We start from the raw sequence: 20,679 nt of genomic DNA, 5'->3' as shown, positions 1-20,679 counted from the left end.
GAAGCACTGATTTTTACTGTATAGTTACATATGTCCAGCTTGGACCAACATATATATAAATATTTAATACCTCTGGGACCACTGTGGAAGTTGAGAATGGTACAGGGGGGATTATGGTGTGGGGCTATTTTTCATGGGTTGGGCTTGGCACCTTAGTTCCAGTGAAGGGAACTCGTAAGGTGTCAGCATACCAAGAGAGTTTGGACAATTTCATGCTCCCAACCTTTTGAGAACAGTTTGGGGATGGTCCCTTCCTGTTCCAACACGACTGCGCACCAGTGCACAAACAAGGTCCATAAAGACATGGATGAACAAGTTTGGGGTGAAGGAACTTGATTGGCCTGCACAGAGTCCTGATCTCAATCTGATAGAACACCTTTGAGATGAATTAGAGCAGAGACTGCGAGCCAGGCCTACTCGTCCTACATCAGTGCCTGACTTCACAAACCCTCACAAGCCTGACCTGCGCTTCTGGAAAAATGGTCAAACATTCCCATAGACACACTCCTAAACCTTGTGGACAGCCTTCTCAGAAGAGTTGACGCTGTGGTAGCTGCAAAGGGTGGGCCAACTTAATATTAAACCCTACGGACTAAGACTGGGATGCCATTAAAGTTCATGTGCATATAAAGGCAGGCGTCCGGATACTTTTGGTGATATAGTGTACATAAGCATTCACAGCCTTTGCCATGGCACTAAAAATTTATCTCAGGTACATACTGTTTCCACCGATCATCCTTGAGATGTGTATACAAATTGATTGGAGTCCACCTGTGGTAAATTCAGTTGATTGGACATGATTTGGAAAGACACACACCTGTTTATATAAGGTTCCAATGCATGTCAGAGCACAAACCAAGCTATGAAGTCCAAGGAATTGTTTGTCGACCCCTGAGACAGGATTGTATGGAGGCACAGATCTAGGGAAGGGTACAGAAAAATTTCTGCAGCATTAAAGGACCCAATGAGCACAGTGATCATCATCATCCGCAAATGGAAGAAGTTTGGAACCATGAGGACTCCGTCTAGTGTGGGCTGCCCAAACTGAGCGATTGGGGGAGAAGGGCCTTAGTCAGGGATGTGACCAAGAACCCGATGGACCAGAAGAACAACCATCTATGCAGCATGCCACCAATCAGGCCTGTATGGTAGAGTGGCCAGACAGAAAAGGCACATGCCAACCCCCCTGGAGTTTGCCAAAAGGCACCTGAAGGACTCTCAGACCATGAGAAACAAAATTCTCTGGTCTGATGAAACAAAGATTGAACTCTTTGGCCTGAATGGCAAGTGGCAAGTCTGGAAGAAATCAGGCACTGATCATAGCCTGGCCCATGCTGTGGGGATGTTTTTCAGCGGCAGGAACTGGGAAACTAGTCGGGATTGAGGGAAAGATGAATTCAGCAATGTACAGAGACATCTTTGATGAAAACCTGCTTCAGAGAGCTCTGAACCTCAGACTGGGGCAAAAGTTCATCTTCCAACAGGACAACGACCATAAGCACACAGCCAAGATAACAAAGGAGTGGCTACGGGACAACTCTGTGAATGTCCTTGGGTGGCTGAGCCTTGAACTCGATTGAACATCTCTGGAGAGATCGGAAAATGGCTGTGCACTGACAATCCCCATCCAACCTGTTGGAGCTTGAGAGGTCCTGCAAAGAAGAATGGGAGAAACTGCCCAAAAATAGGTGTGCCAAGCTTGTAGCATCATATTCAAAAAGACTTGAGGCTGAAATTGGTGCCAAAGGTGCTTCAACAAAGTATTGAGCAAAGGCTGTGAATACTTATGTACATGTGATTTTTAGTGAGTTTTTTTTATTTTTAATAAATTTGCAAAGATTTCAAATAAACTTCTTTCACGTTGTCATTATGGGGTATTGTTTGTAGAATTTTCAGGAAAATAATCAATTGAATCCATTTTATTATAAGGCTGTAACAAAATGTGGAAAAAGTGAAGCGCTGTGAATACTTTCCGAATGCACTGTATGTACCTCATGAAGCCTGGATATAATATAAGAAGAACCAACTCACTGAAAAATACAATTATGCTTGGAATTATGAAGGAAAAGAAGAAGACAACCAGCAAAAAGATGGCTGGAGACAGTAACAGAAATTGCCCATGCATGGATTGAAATTCGGCCAATCTCTGCTGAACCAGCTGAATTTCGAACCATGTATGACTTGCATTAGGAATGTATTTGTTTTTATCCTTGTCTGTTATGGCAAGGTATTATTATTTGTATTATTTTTATTTGCCATCTAGTGGATGCTGACAACCACATGGATAGGGTTTCTCTAGAATTTTCTGACTTGTATTTTTGGTTCTCAAGTCTTTGCAGGGACAAGTTCATAATTTCTGTTACAGTATCCAGCCATCTTTATTGCTGGTTGTCCACCTGTTTCCCTTCAACTTTTTCAAGCATAATTGTCCTATTTTTCAGTGAGTTGGTTATTCTCATAATATACCCAGAATAAGACAGCTACATTTAGTTATCTGGGCTTCAGTGAAAGGTTGGGCTTGATTTATTGAAGGATACATTTGTTTTCCTTGCTTTTTCCTATATTTGTAAAATCCTGTGTTAACACCAAAGTATCAATATTCTTTCCTTTTACCCAGATTTCCCATCAATACAGAGTGAAAGAAAATACCATTGCTTAGACAATTCTGATCGTTGTACCCATATACCCAACTTACTAAAACTGGAAAGTGCAAAATCTGGCACATATGTGCTTAGAACCCAATTAGCTTCCAGTTTTTTTTTTTCCCAAAGCCTAATTGAACAAGCTGAAGTTAGGCTGGTTCACACTTATGCAAATCGAATGCAGGTTTACCCGCATCCAATTCGCAGAAGACTGTGACTGGCTCTCAATGGAGCCAGTTCACAGTTCACACCAAGGTTCGCACTGGAAAAGGGTCCTGTGAGTCTTTGGCACCATTTCAGGTCCGAATTCAGGCAAAAATTCAGACCCCTAAATGGAGAACAGGGACACACCGGACACCCTGCTGCGAGCGGCGGCTGCAGCTGGTGTGATCCCAGCCTAAGATGCTGATTGGCTACCATGCACAGCTGCACCAGATTTTGCACTCTCCACTTTTAGTAAATCAACCCCATTGGTACACATCAATACCTTTGAAGATATTTTATGATAGCATGTACTCTATTTTACTGAGAGCATTGTGCATTATTTGTACATAATAATTTAGATTTTGTTATTTTTGTTACAGACTGGTGTGCCCTGGCTTGGGTCTGCTGCATTACATTGAACCTGTACCTGAATGTAGTGAAGGAGATGAGGACAGATCGATATGGGTTGTAAGTACAATAGTTCTAGTGTTTTATCATTATGGCAGAAATGATAACTGTTTACCATCATAAGTAGAAATACAGGATCATGCTTAATCCAGCCCTCAAATCTTCCACTCGCCTATTCGCATTTTGCAAGTGGAAAATGATTTCTGGCGAGCATAGGCTGCCTCGAAGCGGGGGGGGGGGGGGGTGAGCGCCGCCAGCAGAGGGGGTAGAATGGGAGCCGTTTGCCGTCCGCTCACTGTCACACACAGCCCCTCCTCTTGGCTCCTGTGACTGATAGGATACCATCATCTAACAACTGCATTGGGCATTGGTGGTGTTAGGTTCAACTTTTAAATAAGTTGCTTTAAGTTTATATTGCTTTGTCAAATTATTGCTTCTATAGGAATTAAGACACAGAGTCAGAAATCCGTGTATCAGTTCTTGAGCATAATGGACTGCTGCCTTTTACTTCTTTCAAAGGCCTTTTATAGGCAATTATACAAACAATAGCATCAGCACAACCCCACAAAGGGCAAGGATAAACAACAACAGGAGTCACCTGGGCTACGAACACAAGCTTCAACACCATGGCAATACAGTTACAAGAAAACAAAAGCAGCTTCAATTGAGTTCAACAGCCAAAAAGTTACATTCATAACAGATTTACACGTAGGCATTATATTAAGTGAGAACTCTAAATTAAATCCCTGACCTTATCAATTTCCCCCTTTGACATCATCCTCTCCTTCCCCCTGGGTCCTCATGAATAAGTTCTAGTCAGTTTTTCCCCAGAGTCCTTTCCCTGACCGCGAGTTGTCAGAGGGGTAGAACCCATCCCCCTAGGTATTACCAACATCTTAAAATTCAAGAAGAGGAGTTTTATAGGAGTAGGGTGATGTCAATACACATTTATCGGTATGCCCTGTCTATTCTCCTAATTTTCCTATTTATTTTCCTGTATACACATATATTCGTGATTGTAAGTGATATTAATATTAGAATAATAATTACCATTGGACTTAACAACCAGTGAAAGGTATTGGTTGCTGTAGAGGACATTCCACTAAATATATCCCACCAATGTGGTGCAGTATCCTGTTGTATCTGTGAGGAAAGATGTACTAGTCTACCTTTGTCAATAATTGCAGATACAAGGTTATTCTGTAGGGTGTGTTCTAGTGTTTCTATGTGTTGTCTTAACAACTCTGATTGTTCCAAAACCTGTTTTAGTGGGTCTAAAGAAATTATAAAGGGTGTAGTGTCAGTGAGATTATGTACCTCATAAACTGAAGAGAATACCTTATCGGTGTCTGGTTCAAAAAGATAGGTATCGTTACCCCATTGTAATATTTTAATCTTTTTTATACATCCCGCAAACGGCGCCGATCTATTTAACGCTAACATGGTGCAGTTGTCATTAGTAATGATACAAATATGCTGGGGTCCTATTTCTATGAATCTATTGTTCACATTTATTGGTGTTCTTTGCATTTTGCATATGCTAGTTTGGTATTTTAACAAGCAAGGTTCATATACTGGGGAACTTCTGCCACATACCATTCCCTTATTAGTTCCTTCACATAGAGTTAAATCATGGGTTCTGTTTCCTTTATCTACATATTTCCCATATATTTCTGGATACCAAAACTCATCTTTAATTACTAGTGGCATGACCACTATTTTACACATTTCCATTACATCTGCTACCCGGTATGCTTCGAACCTTCCTACACACCATTTCTCCTCACATTCTATCTTATCCCCTTTTACTTGGAACCATACACCATCGTCAGTTAAACCCTTAAAATATTTCATCCAGGTATGATAATTTCCCAACTGTAGTTCAGTCCTGGCCCTATTTATTTGTATATGATAGGATAAGAGGTTAAAAGAGCACTGTGTGAAATTTACAAACTGTTGACTTTGATTCCACAGCTGGAGCTCTGCTCCTATCGTGTGATTTATTAACCCTCCCAAAAATTGTAATAGGGGTATTTCTTGCAGTTGGGTTTCAAAAGTGGTGGGTAACCATTTGCTTGTGATAGTCAAGCTGTCAGCTATGTGTCCCCCTGCATGCTTCCATCTGTTGTTCATTTCTTCTATCTCGACCGAGTTTAAAATTCCCATCCCTGTACCTGTCAGTCCCAATAGTGTGTCGTACCATTCTCGCTTATACCTACACTCCGGTATAGAGGGAAAGGTGATATTGAATTTTATTTTTGTTTTCTGTTGTGATGTTGATACATTTATGCAAGTGTTTGGTACGGGTGTTAATATGGAAGATTCAATTATTGGCGTTACTTCTTCCTCCATTTGTATGTGAAATCCATAGGCCTCTGCACTCCAATACCACCCATCATTTCTCTCTTCCCTCCACCAAGAGGCACAGAGGAAAGTACTGGATTGATTAACGGTAATATCTGTCAGATTAAACATCCCCTCTGATATATTTTCTCCCCCTGCTTTATGGACTAATATTTGGTACATTTGTCCTACCACCCGTTCCCGTGCTTGTTTCCACGTCTGTGAAAGGGATATTTTATGGCACCTATGATTTTTACTGTTATTGAAAGGAAAGCGCATATTGTCATTCCACTGGAAGGTTATAGTTACTTCTGAGAGTGGGTCTGCCTGTATCCATGCAATACCTACATCTATATGAAATGGTCGCCTGTGTCCTTTAACAGTGTAATTACCTACATCATAATACTTATTCATCTCATATCCTGAATCATTTGCTACTTTAGGATCATCTATAACCCATTGAAAGTTTGCTGTTTCCTCTACCTCAATTACATTAATACCAGGAGTCCATGCATGTATTTGTAAAACAACAATTTTCAACAGAAAATATGTAAGTAGATATTTCATCATGTTGTTTTCTCGGGTTGTTTCTTGCAGTGTGATGCGTGTATCCAGGTAGGTTTTCCTTCCAGCTTTACTGAAGTGGCTGTGGTCAGAAGCACTTGATAAGGACCTTCAAACCCTGGCTCCAATGTCTTTCTGGTGTGTTTCTTTACATATACATAATCCCCTGGTAGCAGAGTATGTGTACCTGCTATTGAATTAGGGTCTGGAAGAGAAGAATACCCACTTTTGTGGATCTTAGTTAGACGTTGTTGTAATTGTATTACATATGCAGTCAAACTGTCACATTGCAATTGCATACTCTGTGGAAAGTATAGACCTAATCTAGGCGCATTACCAAAAAGCATCTCATATGGGGACAATCCTGTTTTTCCTGTTGGAGTGTACCTTATAGAGAATAAAACCAAAAGCAGACATTCAGGGCATGGCTTGTTTAACCCTTGCATTGCCTTTTGTATTTTTAACTTTATTGTCCCATTTACTCTCTCCACTGATCCTGAACTCTGTGGGTGGTAAGGGGTGTGAAAACTTTGTTGAACCCCTAACATGGTCATCACATTCTGCATGATTTCTCCTGTAAAGTGTGTTCCCCTATCTGATTCTATGGTTTCAGGAAGACCAAACCTAGGTATTAACTCAGTGATCAGTTTCTTAGCTGTGGCTTTAGCTGTAGCTGATTTTACTGGATAACTTTCGGGTCAACCTGAAAATAAATCGATACACACGAGGACAAACTCAAAGGGGCCGCTCTTGGGCATTTGTATGTAGTCAATTTGCAGTCTCTGGAAGGGGTATTGGGCCCGGACCTGGTGTTTTCGTGGGGTTTTTACTCTCTGTCCTGGGTTATTCAGGAGACAGATTTGGCAGGCTGCACAGTAGTTTCTCGCAGTACTACTGAATCCAGGGGCGAGCCATCCTTGGTTCACAATCCTATACATGGAATTGGAACTGATGTGTGTGGGTAGGTGAACTGCCGCTGCCATTGCTGGGTACAGAGAGGCAGGCAGGCATATTTTGCCCCCTTCCCTCCATACATTGTCAAGGTCTGGTGCTGCTTCCATTCTGACCCACTTATCTTTCTCGCTCTCCCCTGCTTTCTCCTGTAATTTACTCAGCTGCTGCCATGTTGGTTCTGGGATACTCACCTCTACCGCTGCTAAGGTCTCAGGGCTTCCTTCCCCTAGAGCTGCCTGTTTTGCAGTCAAATCTGCAAATGCATTTCCTTTTGCCTCAATTGTTTTTGCGCTCGTGTGTGCCGCTATCTTCATGATGGCCACTCGTTTAACCTTTTGAAGATTGTTGAGGACTCTCTTAATCCCTTCTCCATGTTTTACAGGTGTACCTGCTGCTGTCAGATAACCTCTAGCCTTCCATATATGGCCATAATCATGCGCTACGCCATAAGCGTAAGCGGAGTCAGTGTAAATATTCCCTTCTCGTCCTTTTAAGTATTCTAGGGCTTGTTCTAAAGCTTTTAATTCTGCTTCTTGTGCTGACATGTGGGCTGGTAAGGGCTATGCTTAAATCACCTGTGTATCAGTCACTACGGCATACCCTGTGTGATATTTACCCTTGTCATCAGCAAACCTACTGCCATCTATGTACAAAGTGTGCTCAGCATTTAAAATCAGTGTATCTGTAACATGTGGGAATCCCATTGTCTCCTGTTCCATGAGCTGAAAACAATCGTGTTCATTTACTTCTTTAAACAAAAGAGTGTCAGGTACCTAATTTCCTTTCTCACTAGTACTATTAGCACTATCATTATCATTCCCCCTTGCCAAATCTGGTGACTGAAGAGGCAAAAAGGTAGCCAAATTTAAGGTTGTACAGCGTTGAAAAGTGACATTTGGAGGTAAAAGTAAAGTACACTGTAACCTTAATTGCCTAGCCATGGAAATGTGTTTAGGCTGTACCTGAGACAAGATTGCATGTATGTCATGTGTGGTATGCACCACAACTGGATTGTCTAGAACAATCTCTGATGACTTATCTATGATAATTGACACTGCAGCTACCGCCCGTACACAGGACGGTGAACCTCTAGATACTGGATCTAATGCTGCTGAAAAGTAAGCGATTGGTCTTTTTTTTTTCACATGTGCCTGTGTCAGAACACCTGTGGCGTGTCCAGTGATCTCAGCAATGTACAGATTAAATATCTTAGTATAATCTAAAATGATAAACGACTCATAAGCTACTTCTGTAAGCATATACGGTACAATTTTCAAACAATCGTATAATGGCTGCATCAAAGCGCTAGCGTGTGGTATCCATTGTCTACAATATGACACAATACCTAAAAACATACGCAATTGTTTGAAATTCCGTGGGGGTAACATTCCCTTTATCACTTGAACCCTCTCCTCAGTGGGATGTCTTGTACCTTGTGATATACAATGTCCCAAAAAGATAACCTTTTCCTGACACACTTGCAACTTTTTCTTATTAACCTTGCAACCTTTTTCTGCCAAAAATCGCAACAAATTAAGGGTGGTGTGCAAGCTTTCAGTCTTTCACTTATCTGTGGAATTAATCCTTCCATAAACTGTCTATTGAAGGCTCGGATCGTGACTGGCAGCTCTAAATCCATTCTCTCATCTGCCATCATACTTTCCATAGACAAGTAAAATTCTGATACAGTCTGTCCTGGCATTTGTTTCATGGGTGATATTGACCCCCTCTCTTGTTGTTTTGCCTGACAGAAAGCTTCTAATCTAACAATAAAAGGAGCCCTTGAGTCTATATGTCTGACATGTCCTGTCTCCAGTATTGCCATCCCCCTCAGCTCGGTCTGCAGGTCAGTCATAAACTGGTTAAACAGGGTCAGAGTCATTTTATGTCTGCATAAATCCTCCCCATCCTGCCAGGTTGCTTCATGTGTATTCATTAACTGTGTCACAAATCTACAGAAAACAGCTGGCTTTACTATAATGCATGTATCAATGCGTACGGGGGCTACAGTTTCTGAATGAAATTCTTATACTCCACAAACCTGAAAAAAAAAACATTCTCTACCCTTAAGTACAGGATATATCTTGTGTGGTTTACGTTCTATGTCAGTATATGTGGGTGGGATGGTTGAACTAAGATTATTTAAAATTTCAACATTTTTTGTTCTTCTGTCTTTCATATCCCAACCATCACAGTCTGGATTATACTTCCACCCCTCTTCTTTTGCTCTATTTGAAACCTTAATTAAGCATTGAACCTGACGCATCCATTGCTTCTCTAACACCTCTCCTCGTCTGTCCCTTTTTATTTCACTCCATACATCCGGGTCTAAACCCGCTGCTCCTTTCACCTTAAATTTACGAAGGACATCCTTTAAGTCCTGTGCTTCGGTTTTCCCATAAATGTTCTTAATTATCTGTGGCACCGTATAGTGCGCCACAATTCCCTGACGGGGTTTTGTGTTCCTCTGGCCCATTCTAACAGTCCTGCCTAGGTAGCGTGTGAGACACTTAGTGTACAATATAATGCGGCTACAACATATACAAGAATGAATAATTACTTTATATGCTAGCCCAATAACAAACCAGCTAAGTTACACTAGTTCCTCGTTGCCTTCCTCCTAGGGTGCTAGAATACTAGAAACCTCTTCCGGAATGAGATTTCTGAAACCGAATTACTTTATATGCTAGCCCAATAACAAATAATTACTTTATATGCTAAGCCCAATAACAAACCAGAATGCGGCTACAACATATACAAAAATGCGGCTACAACATATACAAGCATTCCTTTAAGTGGCCAGGTATCCGACTAGATCTCCGGGCTTTATGGAGACCTCATTACCCTCCCCGTATCTGGGAATCCCTCTCATACACTCTTATCCCTGCTTTATGGAGCAGACAGGGCTTATACTCTCAACCCGTCTATGGTTTATGAGTTAGATGTGAGGTTAAGCATAAGCGTCAGACCCCCAAGCTCACAAGCCCTCAGGTTCCCAATCATGTGAGGTAAGGCGCATTCCGTTGCTTAGTTCGGCAATCCCCTTCTAACTCATACCATCCTTGACAAGGCTCATTCACTTTCTCAACAAGACAGACAAGACAAACACAGATAACAAAAACAAACAAATAATTCCAGCAATATAAACTAAAATATGCAGTAATTCTAGACTCACCACTACAGAGGCTGGTGTTTTAAAACCAGGAGAACCGTAACTGACAGAACGGATAGGCACAAATCAGGGGAGCACAGAATATAAGAAAAATAAAGCTTTTTCTTACCTGCGCAGGTTTTTTGATCTGTGGTTCCCAGAATGCCTGTCCTTTCGTTCCATCAGCGTAGCTCAGCCACCTCTTGTAGTATCATCGGTGAGTCCCTGTTTGGGCGCCAAAATGTTAGGTTCAACTTTTAAATAAGTTGCTTTAAGTTTATATTGCTTTGTCAAATTATTGCTTCTATAGGAATTAAGACACAGAGTCAGAAATCCGTGTATCAGTTCTTGAGCATAATGGACTGCTGCCTTTTACTTCTTTCAAAGGCCTTTTATAGGCAATTATACAAACAATAGCATCAGCACAACCCCACAAAGGGCAAGGATAAACAACAACAGGAGTCACCTGGGCTATGAACACAAGCTTCAACACCATGGCAATACAGTTACAAGAAAACAAAAGCAGCTTCAATTGAGTTCAACAGCCAAAAAGTTACATTCATAACAGATTTACACGTAGGCATTATATTAAGTGAGAACTCTAAATTAAATCCCTGACCTTATCAGTGGCCTAGATGTAACTTGTGACATCACAAGGTCCAGTGTGGCTTTTTGTCATGGTCTAGGAGCTTTTAGTTGGTGAATGCCAACCTGAGCCTTCACATGGATCTAATTTAACTGTGAACTTTCATGGTGGAGGATTTGGGAAATTTTTTACTTGGTCTGGCCAAGAAGTTTTTAGCTTGTGGAGTCATAAACACTAAAGTTGATGGAGCATAACCTGTTACAGTATGTGGGTGGCATTTACAGTATTGAAAACTGTGGAATGGATTCTAGTGCCTAGTACAGGGTTTTTTTACCGGGGCTGCCGCAACGAGTCCCCAGGGGTGCAACGGAAAAATTACAGAAAGCCTTGATACAGTACAATTAATAAAGGTTTCCTGTGTTAACTTAAGGAAAGGTCGGTCAGTGCACACAGCTTTCAGTTTTGCCGGCAGTAGTATAGATAGCAGCAGGGAGGGGGAGAGAGCCTGAAGGAGGAATGGCATATGCTCTCTCTGCTCCGTATACACAGAAGTTAACACAGGAAACTTTAATCATTGGACTGTATCAGGGCTTTCTGTAATTTTGCTGTGATTAAGGCAAAGGGGGAGCAGGGTTTACAAGGAGGGGAGAATTTGTGCTAGAGGGGGAATTTTGCAGGGGGAATTTGTGGTAGGAGGGGGCATTTTGGAGAGGGTTTGTGCTACGAGCTAGGGATTTGTTCTAGGAGGGGGGTTTTGAAAGGGGGAATTTGTGGTAGCTGAGGCAATAGGGGGGATTTACAACCTATTTACTGCTTGACTCTGCCTTAAAAACGACATTTTAGGGCTTTTTTCCACCAGGTGCCGTGCAGTAATGCGTGTTTTTCCACACCACACAAAAATGCGTTGCCTTTTGCAGTTGCACACAAGTGCCATTAATTATTAATGACACCCCACACATCTACCAATTGCATGCATGTTTTGGCCCACTAAAAAGCATGGTACTGCAGTACCATGCATTTTGGTGGGGCTCAATTCAAAAATCATGCCAGCACATTTTTTGCGTGTTTCACTAGCATTTAGCACCCTAATTAAAAAACAACACGCGGAAACACGCAAAAAACGCTAAGCTCGGACGCACCTCCTTGTGTGAGCAAGCCCTCAGACTGGTGTGCCCCAGGATAGTACGCCTTGACTGAAAAAAGGTTGAAAAACACTGGCCTAGTAAAATAAGTATGTTGCTTTCTTTTCTATTACTCCATATACCTGAGAAATACACAGTGCTTCTGGGGGGGGGGACCTTCCCCCAGTATGTAGCACTTTGGTCTGAACAGGTAATCACTAGACCCAAACACTGTCATGTGAGGAAGATGAAGAAGTCATTATCTTTCACATCATCCAACAGGGAGCTTGCACAGGGTTAGGATTTCTAACTTCGACAGAAGAACAGAATGGCAGGGAAGTGCTACAAAGGTCAGTATCAGTGGGTGGGGGATCAAGTTTTCACTATACCCCAAATGGCCAAAGCAACAGGGTCTCTTTAAAGGGATATTAAAGGCAGATATTTTTCTATTGCTTAAAAATAACAAACATGTCATATTTACCTGCTCTGTACAGGAGGTTGGCACCCCGCCAGCGCTCCTGGCCCCTCCCTCCTGCCAAGTGCCCCCATAGAAAGCAGCTTGCTATGGGGGCAACCAAACAGGCTTGCTCCTGAGCTGCTGCTCTGTAAAGTCCATTTACACACAGAGCGTGGCTTGTCCCTGCTCTCTCCTCATTTGCTTACTAGCTGTGCTTGACTGTAGTAGGAGCCAGTGGCTACCACTGCTGTCTCAGCCAGTGAGGAGGGGGAGACCGAGGAGAGCTGTGGCTCTCATGCACATCTCTGGATCAGGATTTGACTCAGATAAGTTTTAGGGGGGGGCTGCTGCACACAGAAGGTTTTTTACCTTCATGCATAGAATGCATGAAAGTAAAAAACCCTAAAGTGGTTGTAAAGGCAGAAGGTTCATCTTAATGCATTCTGCCCATTGAGATTAGGGATGGTCCCGATGTTCGAATCGAACGTAAGTTCGACTCGAACATCAGGTGTTCGTTTGCAGAAGAACCGAACATATGGGGCGTTTGCGGCAAATTAGAGTGCCGCAGAGCGCCCCATAATGCACTGCAAGATCGCAGTGCATTGACGCCTGCTGATATATGTGCAGTCAGTGTAGAATATATGTACAGTGCAGGCAGTGAATTAGTCTGTGTGTGTGTATATATATATATATATATATATATATATGAAAAACAATGAATGGCGCCCTGTGAAATCAGTGAACAAACATAATGGAAGCTGCCCCTTTAAAAGTGTACAGGCCACCAAATGCTGCGGGAAAATTATATTAAAGGATGAGGTACTAGTGATGTTCAGTGAATCAAAAATGCAAATACAAATAAATATCAAGCTAAAAGTCCATATATGATAAATCCCAACACCAAATTGTGATGCTCAAAATCGAATTCCTAGTTCTTCACCACAAGTGCTCAAGAGATGGGTGGCCACTCACCAGAGGATTATGACCTACAGAAAGGTCAAACAGCGCTTCTGGAATACCAATTGATTCCACTGACAGCACAGTTCCACTCCAATGGCCCATCGAGATGAAACTAGGATGGGAAAAATGACTCCACAAGAGACATAGAGGGAGGACTCGTAGTGTAGTATTTTTAATAGATAAAAGCAAAAAAACAAAAAACGGTGATTACACTCACATGTTACACCAGGTGTAATCAGCATGTGCAAGTCAGCTAGTCCTAAAAGGATAGTGTGAAGTCCGCGTCTCTCCTAAGGCCAAGCCTAGATGTGAGATCAGAACCTGAAATGGTGGCTCCTCTGCTCCAACATATGTTTTGCCGTATTAGCGTCCTCAGGGAGTCAGTGGCATGAGTGTGTAGAATATATGTACAGTGCAGGCAGTGTAATAATATATATATATATATATATATATATATATGTATATATATATATATATAGTGCATTCAGTGTAGACTATATATATATATATATATATATATATATATATATATATATATATATATATATATATATATATATATATATATATATACAGTGTAGGCAGTCTAGTGTATTGAAGGGGTTAAGGGGAACCCTATGACAGAATTAAGAAAAAAACAACATGTGGTCCCCCCAAAATCCATGTTTTTTATACCTTTGGATCTGGTATAGATTTTAAGGGCAACTTCACGCCAATATGCAAAGTCAAATTGCCGTTGGGTACCCCCAAAATCCATACCAGTCCCTTATCCGAGCAAGCATGAAAGGGGGGTGGAACGAGCGAGCACCCCCCCCCTCCTGAACCATATCAGGCTGCTTGCCCTCAACATGGGGAAGGTGCTTTGGGGACAAGAGACTCTTCCTGACAACCCTGGCCATTGGTTGTCGGGGTCTGCGGGCGGGGAGCTTATCAGAATCTGGAAGCCCCTTTAACATGGGGGCCCCCAGATCCCAGCCCCCCCATGTGAATAGGGGGGGCAAAAAAGGGGGACCAAAAAAAGTGTCAATAAGTAAAAACCACAACGGACAGTTTATGACAATTCCTTTATTAAAAGAAACGTGTCCCGCAATGTCCATCCATCTTCAATCACACCGCCCGACAGACCTGAAAAATAGAAAACAATAAAAAAAGCTCTGCCTCCATGGGAGGCCACTGCTGTCTCCTGGCTGTGACAGCTGTTTTATAGGCAAGGGCGGGGCCACCTCATGTGATATCAGACAGAGGCGGGGTCATCCCCGCCTCTGTCTGACATCAGGTGGCCTCGCCCTTGCCTATAAAAGAGCTGTCAAAGGGAAAAGATAGCAGTCGGCGGGCGGGCCATGGAGGCAGGGTTCTTTTGTTTTTCTATTTTTCGGGTCCGTCGGGCGGCGTGATTGACGATGGATGTACATCGGTGGACACTTTATTTTTTTTTTATTTTTTAATAAAGGAATTGTAAAAATTGTCTATTGTGGTTTTTACTTTTTGAAACTTTTTTTGGTGAACGGGTAGGGGTACAATGTACCCAATACCCATTAACATGGGGGAGTGGTGGGAACTGGGAGTCCAGATTCCGATAAGCCCTGCGCCCACCAACCCTGACAACCAATAGCCAGGGTTACCTAGAAGAGGTTCTTGTCCCCATCAACATGGTCCCCCCAACTCACTCTTCCCATGTTGAGGGCATGTGGCCTGGTATGGTTCATCTCGTCCCCCCCTATCCTGACCTCCAGGCTGCATGCTCGGATAAGGGTTTGGTATTTTTTTTTTTTCATTTTGGCGTGGAGTTCCCCTTAAAATTCATACCAGACCCGAATGGCCTGGTATGGACTGGGGGGGCGCACACCATTTTTTTCCTTGATTGTTATCTATATTACCGGGAGCCGGCAATACATTACAGCCACGAGCAACTTTAAATGACATTTTTTTTCATTTAGAAATGTAATTTATCTGCGGTACTGTTCTACACATCGCACAGATGCAACACTTTTGACAGATCCCCGTTCTGTCTCTCTATGGAGCGATCGCGGGTGGCCAGCGAACATCGCAGCTGCCGGCCATGAGCATTGGCTCCGGTGCCGCTCCGCGGGCATGCGCGCATGCCCCCTAGAGATCTTAAACCGGCCAACGTACAATGATGGTGATTCGCCTAGGAGAGCCAACCTACTGCAGTACAACTGCAGCGACTGGTCAGTGGTTAAAGGGCAACTCCACTTTTGTGGGAAAAAAATAGCAAATACAAAAAAATATATATAGCATATACAATTGCGAAACAAGTCATATTGTATTTGAATGTTATTAAAAATGACCCTTTCCTTTCAATCCGGTAATTTTCTGTAAAATGCACTGTGTACAAAACGCCCCCCAGAAACCTCATTTCCTGCTTATGTGATTGGCTCACTGATTTTCCCAGAAGTCTGCACTAAGATATAAGTCAGATTTCAGGCATCCCCTGCAACAAAAATGACATTTTTGGTGAGATACTCCCAATATGAAATCACGTCTAAAGTGATGCAGACCCTGTCAGTTTCATCATCAGAGCCCTGCAGATGACTGATAATTATGAAACCACTCCCATACAGATTCACTTAGCACATGGACACAGTCAAACAGTGATTTATTCAGAATAACAAAAGGTAAGAATCTGCAACAAAGTTTATTAAAAATCTTGCAATGTACATAGATTACCAGAGGGGAATGTTTTTTTTTTTTTTTTCTCAAAAAAAAATTGAAGTTACTATGTCTTAGGAACAAGAGGTATCCTAAAACGTGTCCTCACATTCAGATAAATAATACACATTGAACAGCTAACAACTGTTATGGAACACTGAAGCTGTGTTGACATACATTGATATTACATCCATCTGTTTTGTTTATAATCATGTGCAGGACAAAACCAATTAAAACTTTTAATATTCCCGATGGTTAAGTACAGCTATGATCTAAATCTAAAATAATCTAAAACTGTTGCATATAGTATTTTTTTTGCAAACCATAGTTCCAGCACTAATCCCACTGTAATATACAGTAAGCTTCAGCTAACATCTATTACTTATTTTTCTCACCTTTGGATAGAGTATGGAATGGTGAAAATCCCTGGCATTGTTTGTTTTTTTTATATTCTCTGTGTTCATTAGTGGATTTTTTTCTTCTCTTTTTGTCTCAAGACACAACTGGAAGAGATCTTTCTAAAGAAAGAAAGATTTAGGCCTCATGTAAACTACTGCTGGTAAACGGACGTTTAGGAGCAGTTGGGCATTTTTTCCAGCTGCCCCTGAACTCTCCTCTATGTTATCTTATCAGTAGATGTACACAGAGTCATTTATAGTCGTTTCTAGGCAGTTGAGTTTAGAAGCATTTTTTGGAACGCAAAAAAATGCGTTCAGGACAGATGTTTAGAGGCATTTGAAACGCCAAATGCCTGTAACAGCCTGTAAAAACTGTTATATGCGGTAACTCGCGTTTAGCAGTGTTTCGTTTACAGGCGTTTTTCATTTTAACAAAAAAACTTCTAGACACAAACGCGGCTAAATGGACATTTTTAGTTTTTCTAGCTGTCAAGTTAAATCGTTCAGGAGAGGTTAAACAACGTCCCGTGTACATGAAACCTTACGCCCCGTACACACGATCAGACTTTCCGACAACAAGGCCGTGGATTTTTGTTCGAAGGGTGTTGGCTCCAACTTGTCTTGCATACACACGGTCACACAAATGTTGGCCAACAATTACAAACGTAGTGACGTACAAGACGTACGGCGAGGCGATAAAAAGGAAGTTCAATAGTCATGCGCCACCCTTTAGGCTCCTTCTGCTAATGTCCTGTTTGGTGAGCACTGATTCCGAGCATGCATGTTTATACTTTGGACTTTTGTCCGACGGACTTGTGTACAACACACATTTGTTGGCGTAAAATTTGAGAACATGCTAGCCCACATTTGTTGGCGGAAAGTCCGACAACAATTGTCCGATGGAGCATACACACGGTCAGACTTATCGCCAACAAGCTCACATCCAACATTTCCCGTTGAAAAATCTGATCGTGTGTACGCGGCATAACCCTCTGTCCCTGATTTAACTGGTTCTGCTAATTTCCTAGTACAGATGTAAATGTTGGATTTCTCTTAAGCTGGTCATACAATGATTAAAATTTGGCCGGTCCAGCAGGGAGGGCTGTCAAATTGACATGTTGAAAAAATTTTCATCATTCAGTAACAATTATCAATGAGAAGAATACAAGTGAATAAATCCTCCCAGCAGGAATACAGCAATAAAAATCTGGGGATTTCAGTGAAGTAAGTCAGTTGATACAATAGGAAAATGTCAAGCCCTTAAAATTGCAGATTGTTTCCTGTGCAAACTTATAGATTGTACTGGAAACATTGTGGGGGGATTTTTAAAAACTGGAGCAGACAGAATCTGAAGAAGCTGTGTATAGTAACCAATCAGCTCCTAGCTTCCGCTTGTTCAGTTAAAGCATTCAAAATAAAGCTAGAAGCTTTTTGGTTGCCGTGCACAACTGCTTTAGATTCTGTTTGCTTCAGTCTTAGTAAAGTCCCCCCTGTGTATTATGTGAATAGAATCTTGAGCAGGCCATAAAAATCAAAGGAGGGCTGGACATGTAGGCATGATTTGACCATCTTTATATATCTGTATGGCCAGCTTCCTACATATACATGATTGTTATACAGTACATTGCTGAGCAAATTAAATGGGCCTATTCACAGGTCCTGCTGATGTCATCACTGGCTTCTTAGGATGTATTACTTGGTGTCAGATATGACATGTTTACTAAAACTTCCCATATGCTTTGTGTGGCCCCTTTCAGGCAGGCTTGGTCCGGTTTTGCTCAGCAGAGGATTTCTGTTGATTTCCTCCTGAGCGCAGAGGCCGGATGACAGGTCTGTGTCCTCTTTAATTTTGCACAGCCCACTCTGCTCTATGGGCAGCTTGATGTATATGGACCAGTGGTCCATTTAATCCCGACTGCCCTTCAAAAATTGGTTTCAGTCATAATAGCTGTGCTTTGTATTGTGATGCTGTGATTGGCCCACAGCTATCACATGGTACATGGGCTAATCACAGCACCGTGTACCATGTGATAGATGTTGGCCAATCACAGCATAGCAATTATAATCACAGCTGTTATGAATGAAACCATTCATGACAGTTTGAAAACATTACTTTTACAGTGATCATCACTGTAACAGCAATCAAATTGTAAAAAATGATTCAGTAGTAGTTCAGTGTCACTATGTGCCACTTCTATACCCAGTAAAGTGAAAACCCTCAGATGAGACACATGGATGAAACAAATCTCCCTACATAAGTTTTACATGTATATCTGTTGTCTTTCCCTTTCTACACTGTTTAGAAAGTGCACATCTTGTTACAAATCTTGTTTCCTCATTCAGCAGTGGGTGTGGAGTCTGGGTACACAATGTGTGAGAGCTGACTGGAGGAAAGGCACACAACTCCACTCCTCATAGGCAGAGGAACAAAGAAACTTGAAGAGCTGCAGTCTGAATAGACAAGCTCTCTGCTTACCGTATCTATCTCTAAGCACCCTACCCAGGACAAAAATTTCCAGCTGCATTTATCTTGTGTGTCAGAGAACTTGTCAGAAGTTATCATGCTGATAACGCAGCAGAAAGACATGGCACTCAGAGCTTTGGAGAGAGAAAAGTAAACACTACAGATATATGTGCATATGTCCGTTTTCAGTGAAGGGGGTAAAACCTTCCAGAATCAAGAATTTAAAGAGGCCAGATGCACAAGAAGAGGGGAGAGCAGAGTGCTGAGAACCTGCTTGAAAGACAATACTGCTTCACCTGAGAACTTGGAGATGATTTGCTCCACAGTGGATGTAACTACAGATGTCAATAAAGGATTATTTTACTGCTTGGTAAGAATATCCAGTATAACTTTATGAATGCCCATAGCCTGGACACAGTTCTACTTTAACTCCTGACAGCTGGCAGGAGCTGGTCCTTTAAGGGGTTCTTAATGGTAAGTGGCAGAGGTGGGCTTCCACGACATCACTGTAATTGGCTTTCACAATGAGCACATGGTTGGGAGCCCATCCATGGTTCCACATCATAAACAGTGACTGTATGCTAGGAGCGCTGAATGGGCATGCTCCCATCACAGAACAGTCGCCCCAGCTGTACTCTTATAGGTGGCAGCCTGGGGGTTAAAGCTCAACGTCACGCTGTCATATATATTCATATGGCTGAGCTTAGGAGGTTAAGAGGAGGTTTGACTGATATATATAATCTAGTATACTTACGTGTAAAAAAAAAAAAAAAAAATCACTAATGAAAATCAAAAGTTTTACTATCTTTTTTTAGTTAATAAGAGAAACTTGCTGATTTTGTTTTTTTTTTTTTTTTTTTTAATTACAAGGAAGATATTGTGATGACAGTAATCTATTACTGCCCATCTCTTCAAATAAATGATATTTGTGTTGATTTCCAGGCCTCTCTTCTGTGTCTATAGCATAGAATGCATCACTGTCTCCTTACAGCACAGACAAGCAACTAATCTGTGCTACAGCAATTAGACTTCTAAAGACCTTGGGGAAACAGCACTTCTGCAGCCTTGTGACCAAGAGCAGCATAATGAGGAGTGGCAAGAAGTGTCACTTTGGATTGTGTCCTTCTAGACAGGAAGCTCTTCAGTAATGTCATTTATATGTCATGCACAATTGAAGCAGCTAATAGAGTGAATCTCTAAGGGGCAAACAAGTTGTAACAGTGTTAATTACAGCATTATTTATTTATTTGTTGATATGTGCGCCACTCAATCCCAGGGAGGAGGGACATCAAATACACCCAGGTTACTGATTTTTTTTTTTTTTTTCCAGAACATTATTTACTCTCTGTCAAACATTCAGCAAAAAGCGGGGCTGTGACCATTAGCAAACTGCCCCCCCCCCCCCAGCTTATTTAAAGGTGAACTGCTGGAATATATAAAAGCAACACTAATGCAGTTATGTGGGCATAATTGAGCTAGTCCCATGGAAGTCTGGCTTTATACTATCCTCTTCAAATTTAATGTAAGTGCACTGCAAACTAGGAGAGGGAGGGCCAGCACTATGAGCCATTCAGGTTCCTCTGTATGCACATTTGATGACAAACAACATACTTACAAGAAGAGAAGACAAGACATGAACTCATCTAGAGATTTTTGTGCCGGAGTTCTATCGAATAGTGCCTTCCGCCGAAAAGTGCCTGCGCATGCACAGTACAGAAGGCCACTCTAGCTGATTTCCCGATCAGCTGGAGTGACAT

General features: G+C 41.8%; 1 protein-coding gene across 3 annotated transcripts in view; it reads left to right on the top strand.

The window, feature by feature from the left end:
• Positions 1–20,679, top strand: part of LOC141128805 (cyclic AMP receptor-like protein A) — a 1,026,785-nt gene that overhangs the window by 442,724 nt on the left and 563,382 nt on the right. For all 3 annotated transcript variants that reach the window (XM_073616335.1, XM_073616337.1, XM_073616336.1), the window contains one exon: positions 3,227–3,314. In XM_073616335.1, the coding sequence (XP_073472436.1) occupies positions 3,227–3,314 (88 nt within the window). The remainder of the gene's footprint in view (positions 1–3,226; positions 3,315–20,679) is intronic.

The sequence above is a fragment of the Aquarana catesbeiana genome, linkage group LG02, assembly GCF_042186555.1.
Source record: "Aquarana catesbeiana isolate 2022-GZ linkage group LG02, ASM4218655v1, whole genome shotgun sequence".
NCBI lineage: Eukaryota > Metazoa > Chordata > Amphibia > Anura > Ranidae > Aquarana > Aquarana catesbeiana.
Note: the sequence above shows the minus strand (reverse complement) of the source record. Positions and strands in the feature narration are given on the sequence as shown.